At 53.3% G+C, this 10,348-nt stretch overlaps 2 protein-coding genes across 2 annotated transcripts; both read right to left on the reverse strand.

Moving 5' to 3' along the window:
* Positions 1 to 5,775: 5,775 nt before the first annotated feature.
* UCRPA7_2799 (putative phospholipase c protein) lies at positions 5,776 to 7,590 on the reverse strand (the record flags this gene model as incomplete). The annotated part of the gene is made up of 2 exons (XM_007915418.1): positions 5,776 to 5,947; positions 6,503 to 7,590. The coding sequence occupies 2 exons, from the start codon at positions 7,588 to 7,590 to the stop codon at positions 5,776 to 5,778; spliced, it is 1,260 nt and encodes a 419-aa protein (XP_007913609.1).
* Positions 7,591 to 8,019: 429 nt separating this feature from the next.
* UCRPA7_2800 (putative 1-phosphatidylinositol- -bisphosphate phosphodiesterase 1 protein) lies at positions 8,020 to 8,565 on the reverse strand (the record flags this gene model as incomplete). The annotated part of the gene is made up of 1 exon (XM_007915436.1): positions 8,020 to 8,565. One exon carries the CDS (start codon positions 8,563 to 8,565, stop codon positions 8,020 to 8,022), a length of 546 nt encoding a protein of 181 aa, XP_007913627.1.
* Positions 8,566 to 10,348: the final 1,783 nt, after the last annotated feature.

A 10,348-nucleotide genomic window follows, 5' to 3' on the forward strand; every position in this document is an offset into this window, starting at 1 on the left:
AGAATCCACCGTACAATGCCGCGGCGCAGTGGTATTCGATCGAGACCTGCAGCAAGCCTGTGCCGCGCTGATTATGCCCCCGATACGAGCAACTGGGACCAATGGGGACACTGCCCGGAGAGGTCTTGAGCCAGGGCGGTCCAATGCCTCACAGCAACCGGCGACAAGTCGCTGTCATGATACCTGATGATACGACTGACGGGGGGCATCCTGCACGATCGTTGATCGTCCTGCGACTGTTACTGCTCCTTGGATCCTCCTCCACACGCACACGCACGCGCACACACACATACATACACACGCTATCACACTTACAAACCCAAGCATACACATGCACCCACACTCGGGCAACGCACCCACACCAGCCGAACCAACGAGACCACCCATTCGCTCTCGCTCGCAACTTGTTTCCACATTGCAGTGCCGTACCGGCTTTGTGACAGCCCTGGCTCGACCATCCAGGTTTTCTTCAGCGCTTTGATCGACGACCCTGCTGCTGCACGGCGTTTCTTCTTGCTCGAACCCCAATAGCTCCCATACCCTGCGCATATCATCCACTTTCTCAGCCCGTCAAACCCTCCTTCTTTGAATTCCTTGAAGCGTAAGATAGGCTTCACCCCATCTTAGTGGTCGGTTCAGCGCATGACCGATTGACACCTGGACATCTATGGGAATGGGATGGCTCTGGAACGGGAACTGGAACAGCAAACTAATTAGAATTGGAGGGCCCGTCGTGCTTGCCATTCCTATGATACACCACCACTCACCTGGCAAACGCCGTACCTGCTGTACCAGACCAGACCATGCCAGACCATCGATAGCTACCATACCTGGAGCAAGTTTGGTACGGTATCTAACTTTACACATCTCTTACCATACCATGCCTAAGTTCTCACCCGCACCTGCCTCACATCACGCAACCTCTTAAGTAAAGCAAGAGCGAACCGCATTTCCTGCCGCAGATAGTTTAGCTCTTCACGCCTTACTTAAGATCTGCCCTCCCTGCTGTTCCTTTGCCCCTCTCCCAAAAAGGCAGGCCGCGATACCTCACCTCGGTCTCGCTGCTTTCTTTATATGCCGTTGCGTGACTCTCTTGCTAGGCTGTCTTATATCAAGAGCCGATGTCTGGTGTTTTCTTGATAGCCGGGCAACTTCAACGCATTTGTCAACGCTTGGCAACCGAAAACTCACCGCAGCGACAAGCCGCTGCTCCGGGTTGCCCTGGTCTGTCTGGCTGTCTTCCCTGGCCTACCCACCCTCCGCATGGCATGGCATGGCCACTCCTCCTACCTCCCTGGGTCCAGAATGATTTCTCGGGACCGTCAAGTCACTCCACGTCTTGTCTCACTCAGCAAGGTCAATGCCGGCTGGCTTCCTTATGACGCCACGCACCCCCAGGTTAGCGCAGCAGCAGGGCAGTGGGGACCGAGCGCTGGACAACCCCCATTGCTGGTCTAGTCTGGCACTGGATTATTGGTTTTCTTTTCTTTTGCTTCCACATGCTACAGTACCGTGCGTAGCAATCGTCTCCAGGTTCTGCAACACCGCGAACATCATCGAGGTGGAGAACACCCAAATCTCTTCTCAGAAGACCTCCTATCCAGTGATGCACCGGCGATGCCCGTACCCCTGAAGACTGTCTCTCCTCAGCTGTAAGAAATCTGGGGGATATGACCCTCTTGACCCTCTTGTTGCGGATACAGCGCTTCGGTTTGTTCCCTCAAGCAGCCGGCAGGCATACCAGGAAAAGACACCCACAATCGGTCCAGCTCCAAAACGGCACGATTCCGACCGCATATGTGGCAGGGTGTTGTTTGCTAGAGACTAATTTTACTATTATCAGAACAAACGCCTGGCTGTCGCGAGGCGGTATCCCCTGGAGCTCAGCCTATCCAGTACCGGTTTAGGGCAGAAGTGAGCAGCCGCAATGCCCATTTTGGCTTGCTTTCCCGAGTCCAGCATCCACCCGAGTTTACTTATAGCAGTCTTTTTAAACGAAAGTGGCCGTGTTCCCTGTCGTGGGGTCCAAGTCTAACTTCATGGCAGCCAAATTACAGGGCAGTCTCTAACATCACAGTGTGCTGCGTCCACCCGCATTGAAAAGGAGCTGGCTGTTATGACTTGTCGTTGGAATAACAGATACTCCTGTGTTTCCGTTCTGCCCGCTGGAACAACGGGGAGTTGCCGTTGGCTCCGCACACACTGGCAAGGGGAGCTGAGAGAGTGTGAGACGGCAATGAGGTTCACAAAAACCCCTCCCTGTCTCTGATACACTCAGCGAATTGGCGGCAGGCAGGGCACCTTACAACTGCTGATAGGGCTTTTCATCACTACCATCAACATTCTCTTGACACAATGCACCATGATCAGCTTGCAATCAGATTTTTTCCTACTGCGAGTTGCGCACCCTGAAAAACCACCTGGAAAAGGAAAATGCCGTTTATCCGCGAACGGGGTCCTTACAGAAGCGAGGGATCAAATCGCTGATATGATCTATCATTTTTTCCCGTCCAGGTATTTCCAAGTGGGTCCGGCTTAACTTGGTGGTTTGAAGCCTCACGCTCGGCATCCTTTCCCTCCTCCTGCTCATCCTCAAGCAGGAAGCAAATCGGGGAAGTAATAGAGGTGGCAGGGAATGAGTTCCTTCTGTCACCCCCACGCAACATGTCGAGGGGGAACAAGATCGTCCTGAACAAATAATTCGCCCGGATGTATTTCGCGTGCGGCTTCCTTGATGAAGGAGCGCATCCTCGACTCACATGATCCAATCTTATTTGCTTAAGCACGGGGGCATCGTGTTCGGGTCACTCATTTGATTCAAGGCACGTCTCATTTGGTGCACTTGTGCGGCCTACCGCTCCGATATGCGGACAGGCAAAGGCGGACGGCTTGTCGGTCTGCCCACTTTTGATACAACATCGGTACATGACAGTCAGTCATATCAACAGCCAAGGCGCGCACGAGCAAAGTGAGACATGACATCACAAAAACGCTAGCTGAGGTCGAGCAGACAGCTTGTCAAGTTTGATGCAGACTCCCGACAATTGCGCTTCGTCTCTATTCGCTGGTCAAATCTCATCATCTCAATGGTGTCCACCAATTGCAGCAAGATCGCAACACTTCATCCAGACAGATGATTGTTGAATGTGTCGTTACCTGTTGGAAGATGGGATAATCGCTGTTCGCGATCGGTTGGACAATGTCCTGACCTCTGAATCGATTGACTCAGCGGCGCCGCAGTTTAAGCTATTCCACCCAACCGTCCGTGCCAGCCCAGTCCAGATCAGCCAGGGCTGGCTACAAGGCGAAAATTGTCCTCAATGTCCCAGCATCAAGCCGCCAGGTGGACGGAGGATAAAATTAAATCTTCCCACTGGTCTCTGTCGACGTTCAGCTGCAGTGTGACCCTCAAATAGGCGTCTGCCGCAGCCCAAGTCTGTGCTTTGATTGGGCACAGCCAGCTTGTCGATCGGGTCCCTCGCAGGCCCCTCGCAGGGTGAACCACAGCCCTGGGAACGAATAAGATGCTCCCCTCCCGTGCAGCGATGCAACGTCGTTACCGGGTTGTATTCGCTAAGGTACCCTCACTCACTTACACGCATGTACACCGCCATACGCCAGCACATGCGTCACCATTTCGAACTCGCTTGTGTTGCATTATTTTCCTCGACCAGAGAGACACACACTTGCACAACTGCATGGTCGCGCAAACTACATTTCGTGGCATGCTCACACTGGCCGATGAGACATTCCCGTCGGAAGTGAACGGCCGAGGTCACACCAATTCGGCTGGTTGCCTCATCAGACAGCGAGATATCTTGTTACATGTTGATGGTAGCAAAGTGTCGGACACGACCGGCTAACTGTCAAACTCAGATTAGCAGAGTCGCATGCATGTCGCACGTTGTGTCTTCATCCCTTGGTTGTTTTGATCCAGAGCATCTACAGGGCATCGTTGCCATCTCGGCTCATTCGTGTCGATCACAGAGGGGTACAATATCCACGTTCAAAAGTCCTTTACAGACAAGGCTCACAGCGTGCCGTCTCCAATTTCGTCCAAGATATTGCTTTTGAATTTCTAGGTTCGACTAAAGCTAGACTCAGCTAATAATTAGCTTGAACAGGTGTGCAAAGCGACTGCTCCAAGTCTTCCGGCAAGCCCAGTAAATTAAATTATAGAAGCCCATTGTCACTCGAAGTTGAGGAGGTTGGGGTTGCTACCTCCTGCAAGAGAGAGGCTGAGAGATGATCGACCTGCAGCCAACCCCACGTAATTCGGTAGTCACTTACTGGCATGTACTCAAACGGAGGAAAAGAACGAAACAAGAACTCATGGGTTGGGGATGGCTCCGTTCCTTTGTCTCTCGCCCCTCTCATTAGGGCGCATACCAGCTCAGTCTAAGTTCTTAGGTGCTTTAGCACGCACATGCATACAATAGCCCCAGGTGGAGGACATTAGCCCGGCCGAAAGTTGTCAGTCACGAGATCTGCAAAGCTACACCTGCATCTTGAATAGCACGCGCAGCTTAGGCTCGGAGCTGGAGGCTGGCGATACAGCGTCCGGTGCCAGCCGCCCCATTCATCTTTATTTGTCGAACCCTATTTTACGGACTCTCCTCGGGAGCAAGGATACGATCAGCCGGAGAGCTACTGTTATTTGCTGCAGTGCTGCTTCTGTTGCTGCATGGGATGAGGAGGATGGACGAAAAAGCAAGTAACTTCACGGACCATTTGCCTTGTGGGGACACCCGATATCACCGAGGCTTGCAAATGCAAGGAGGGCAGCGCCACGTTAGTTTCGTGCGCAAGGACTCTGTTTGATTCTGGAGGCTGGACTCAGTGGTCTCTCACATGTCTTACCTCATGACTTGTCTTGCTTAGGGAAAGTTTGTTTGCCCTAAACATCACCGTACGAATGAGGTTGACAAGCAAGGGCTCACGATACGTGGAAGGACCCTGCTCTCTAGCTGCCCCGCGCACCCGAGACAGACAGGAGATTGATAGGCTTGCCAAAAGAAAAACGAGGAGGCAACCAAAGTCAGCTTTTACCATCTGGACGGTTCTCTTGCTGTCACACGACATGCGAGACAAAAGACAATGGCAGTTGAAGACGGCAAGTGCCTTCGCAGGAATTCGACGATGCTGTGGTTTGCCTTCTCAAGCTGTCATTGTTTGAAGAGAGAGGGCCTTTCACGAATAGGCACACTCTCCGTTCCCGTGACTGGCCGGTCTCTGCTGTGTTCCATGCATGGCCAGTATTGTAACACCTGACTTGAATCACACCACCCTCAGCGATCCTACAGCTGAGACATGCCTTATTGACAGAGAATTGGGACAAGGAGAAACAAATTTGGGTATCCAATTTACGTGCCATGTCTCTTTTCGGAGATCATGACGATGGTATCTGATCTTCTTATTTCGCGCGCCAGGAGGGTGTCAACCAAGAAGCAATTTAAGTCCAGATCGGCTTTCAAACAAGTGCATGCCAATCATTAAGGCATTCTATACCAAGCAGAACCCTGCGCCAACTCCATCCGAGGTGATTGCTTTGGAAATATGGCCTGGTCCCATGACCTCAAAACTTGAGGAAGTGAAGAAACGCTGAGAAACTCGTGCCTCCCTAGTATACAAAAGATCCGTCATCAAACTACGGGACAATATCGGTGGTCCTTACCCGACGGTGTGACAATCTAGTCAAGTGATCTAGATGAGTCTGTCGCCATCTGATACCTCTGACTTCGCCTCGTCGATCGCCCTACATCATGCAAGGAATTCTTATCGGATGCTCTTCTCGATCTTCACCAGCAACTTTCCATCGCTCGGGTTACCCTTTGCGTCTAAAAGGTTGATGAAGCGGTACCCTGGCTGAAGGCGGTCAAGGCGGATGCATGCCCAAGCTGCAAGCTCGCCAACCGGCAGGAATTTGGACTCATCTTCGATCTTGAACCTATAGCATTTGTTTCCACGGTCAGCGAGCTTTCCCAAATCTGTACATAATGCAGGATGGGAATGGGACTACTGATGAAGATAGCGGGACAGGGTGCAAACGCCCAGCCTATCAAGTGACCTTTGGGGATCGTCAAGATAAGCGGTCAACGAATATGCCCGTAAAGCTTCGGGAAATGTCTGAGAACTGACGGGTGATGGAGGGCAGCCTTCCGGCGTCTGCGGGAGACGTCCGCTTGGAGATGACACACAGCAAAAAGGCTTGGCTAACCGCACTCTGGAGGGCGGCGCGTTGCACTTGACAACTCAAGCCGCAGTTTCCTCCCGTTCACGTCATTTCCGCTCACGCATCCGGAGGCTGAAAGACAATGGCCAGACAGGTGTAGGAAACCGCCTAGTGTCGGGGATCAACAGCACGGAGGCGGTCAGGGCCGACGCCATGCTCCAGGCGAATACGCGCTCTCATTGGCAGGGTACGGCACCCGGAGCAGGGCAGTGCCTTCATGGATGGGCGGGACGATATTGCAAAAGGACATGGAAAAAGCAACTTTCTTACCTTACGAAGCTGAGCTCCTCCACCACCTTTGGAATGTTGCAGAAGTCGAGCACCATGCCCTTGCCAAAGTCCGGGTTGTTCGTCTCCCGGCTCTTCGTCTTCTGCTTGTACTGGCCCTCGCGTGCGCGGCCTCCACCCTCTATCGCCCTCCCTGCACGCTCTTCATCCTTCTCGACGTGCAGCTCGCACTTGACATACGGGCGGAAGTCAGCTCCACTGACGCCGCTGACGTTGAGGCTTTTTGTACTGTTGTTGGTGCTGCTCTCGGGCAGAGGTATGTGCTGCCCGGCGAGTACCGTGATCCTAAGGTTCAATGTCCGATGGGGGTGTGCTTCAGCTTGCGAAGTTGACGTGTCACTGCTCAGATAGCCTGTGGGCTTGAGAACCCAGCCTTTTTCTGAATCAAACATGGCTGTGTTGAGCATCATTCCCTCGTCCCATTTCTGCCAGTTCAAAGCAACCATCTGGACGCCTTTTCGCCAATATAGCGAGGGATCGAGATTGGAAGAGTCAACTCGGAACGAATGCGGGTAAGCTCGCATGAAATAATCGCGATTATGTGTGAACATCTCCTTGTGTTTCGATTGATGAAGTTCCAGGATTTTATTCTCATTGATCGAGAAGATATGCGACGGCGTTTTTGCCGACATTGTGTCGAATCGCTTGAAGTGCTCGCTGTGGGTATAGATTGCGAGGTTGCTGAGACTTTCACAGATAGGAACCTTACGGCTCTTCGCCTCTGGCGACAACTCGTCCTCGGAGCCCTCTTCTTCCAGGGATGATATGGTGGGGAGCGAGAGCTGTGTGCCTTTGGGCACACTCGCCTTCGCAGGGGTCTTCTTCACCTTGATGAGGATTTTGTCAAGGAGTTCATCGAGCCTGGGCTGCCGTGCTTTTGGATCGCAAGCATCAAAGGGCTCGTCGAGGAGAAGACCCTCCCACTCCTCCTTCATGATATCTACCATGAGTTCTTGTTGGTCCGGGTCCGCGTGGACCTCTAAGCTAACGATGATGGGCAGATGGTTGTTATTTGTGAAGGCCGTCTCTCTAATGGCTTGGCAGACCTCTCTGAAGGGGACCGAGTTCATCAAAGATACGTTGCCTGCGCCAGGCACTTTAGTTGCGTGAGTGACGATAGGCTCGTGCTTATGGGCATTGTGCTTCGATTTCGACCTCGATCTACCTCTTGAACCCGACCCTGAGGACGTCCTTGGTCTTCCGAGTCGTTCATTGATTGCGTTAGGGTCTAGACATGTGCCACTGTCCCTGGCTGGTGTAGAGAGCTTGACCTGGCTGCCATCCGGGCTTCTACTATGGTGATGATTCGGGCGGCCTGATAGTTTATGCCACTTCTCGTCCACCGACTCAATAACGGCCACTGCGGCGGCAGGGAGTGATGACGATGAGAGGTGTCTTCTGTGATCGTGTGGTGACTTTGATCTATTCGGTGTCCTAGACCCTGACACATCTCCATTCCATACATCGATTTCGATACATCTGCAGTCGGCCCGGAGAACCTATAGAACATGATTAGCCCAGATGTCCAGATCTCTCATGATGTTCCTTGAACTTGCCTTTCTGTACGCATCCGCCGAGTTCTCGCCGTACAGCTGATTTCCCATGGCGTAGGTGTTATGGCTACTGCTTATGAAGTAGTTCGAGATTGGCTTCGACAGGTCCTTCTCCCCACACTCGATCCGGCGTACAGCGCTGCGGTAGTTGATATACCAGACCTGCAGGAACTGCTCAAAGTTGTACTTTTCCAGCTCCAGCGGCGCGACCAGCCCGCCCTGCGTGGTGTTCAGGAAGGCCTCGAACTTGTCGCGGGACAGCAGCGGGGTGGAGCGGAAGCTCAGGCCGCACAGCTCGCTGAACATGCGCTCGAGCTTGCTCCGCACGGCGGGCATCAGCGGGGGCAGCTTGTGGTTGAGGCCGGTGAGGGTGGGCCCGCGGCCGTTGACATCGCGGTGGAAGCCGCCGTCGGTCGGGCTGAAGAGGGTGGTGGTGTCGACGAGGCGGCGGAAGACGGAGAGGCTGTGCTGCGGCCTCTTGAACGAGGGCATCGTGGGCCGCCGGAAGATCTTTCTGCGGCGGCGGGAGGAATGGCCCTGCGTAAGGGGGATGGGGTGTCAGCGTTGGATTCTCTTCGAGCAGGCTTCCTGTCTCTTTGTTCTCGGTCGTGTAAGTGAGCGAGCCTTGTAGTTGAGATACCCGGCTAGGCTCTTCACTTGCACAGCAACAAAGAACAGAACTGTTCATTTGCAGGGACACAGCAACTCACGAAGCAGCCCATCGCGGCAACGCGTCTCTCGCTCCCCTGAGAGGGAGGATCGGCAGGATGTGGTTTATGCTGGACCTGGCTGGGACCGTTTCATGCGGCGAGTGCGGGTGCGGGTGCGGCTGCCGTTGGGCGGAGGGGACATCGGGGGCTACCTAACGCGCAGGACGGCCATGGAATCGAGACGACACGGGTTTTCTGGTGATTTCCAGGACCTGGATCGATTGTTCGAACGGAGTAGAGTCTGTAGATTGTACGATTGAAAGGAAGAACAACCGGTTCGAGAGAAAGATGTCAGCAATGGGAATTTGGCCAGGGAGGGACATAGACGAGTTCAGCTCGGTCCCCAAGCCTCGCCCCGCGTGCGGGAAGGGCCTAGGACCCAGTAGGTGCTTGATTAGCGGGTGGCAGCCAAGCAACGCAGCCAGGCCAATCCCCTAGTTGGGTAAGTTGGTAGGGCGATCCGTGCCGCGACAAGTATAGAAAATCCCAAACTCTACCTAAGTTGAGCAACATCGGTCACCCAAAAAGATGGCCCCGGTGACTCGGTTCAGGGACAATACAAAATAAAAAAAGGACGACACCCTCTTTTTGATACGATGTGATGTGGAGATAATACGAATGAGCATACACACAAAACTGGATTTTCCACGAGTTTGAAAGAGTCAGTTGAGAGATTTGAGGCAGCCTTCGTGATGTAATTCTGCCCTTGTTCGTCATCTGTCTCTCGGTAAACCAGCGATCGGGGCTCTTCACTTATGGGCATTTGGAATGGAGCCTCCTCTCTCGATGTACTACACTAAACTGTTCTACGCTACCGAGACAAGCGAATCCACCCAGATGAACAGTAGCCTTGAAATGATGCTACCCTCTGCCCTCTGCCCTAGGCCAAGTTGGCATCTGCCCCGAACTCCAGGGCTGCAGAGACGGTAACACCGACTGTGGCTGAGGGCTGTGTTTTTATCCTCTCTCTGTGCTGGCAATTGGAGGCAAGAGACATCGCCCTATAGGATGCAATTGGGCCCCCAATTTCAGTGTGCCGGGCGAATAGACGGTTGCGATGGGATGAACGGTCATTGGGGCTGACAATTGAGCCGATGGTGCTCTGTGTCGTGCCCACTCTCTTCCCCTTGGGCCTCTGAGCAATTGTGTGGTGCTGTTGCGGTTGTCTTCTCTTCACTTCTATGCGCATCGCATGTGATGAGTGTTGGGGGCCAAAAACTGATATGATGTCCAATCCACCCCTTCCCATCACATCCATCCACAATCCATCGCCCAAACAATGGAGCACTTGGAAGACGGAGTAGGGACGGATGGCCGTTAATGGCGATAGATTCCCGTCTCTCTTATTAACAGCTGACCGAGCGTCTTCTATTTTCAGGCCATTGGGGAAATGATATCTGACGCAGCACTGATATGTCCCCCCTGCGATTTCTTGTCTCTGATCTCCCAGCGCCAGTCATCCGTACCTTAGACTCTGCCAGAGAGATCTGAGACCCATCCACCCATCCATCCAATCCATCCATCGCCCTACACTACGCGCAGGAGCCAGCAGCCAGCAGCCAGCC

Source organism: Phaeoacremonium minimum (assembly GCF_000392275.1).
Source record: "Phaeoacremonium minimum UCRPA7 unplaced genomic scaffold PA7_03_scaffold_212, whole genome shotgun sequence".
In the NCBI taxonomy this organism is placed as follows: domain Eukaryota; kingdom Fungi; phylum Ascomycota; class Sordariomycetes; order Togniniales; family Togniniaceae; genus Phaeoacremonium; species Phaeoacremonium minimum.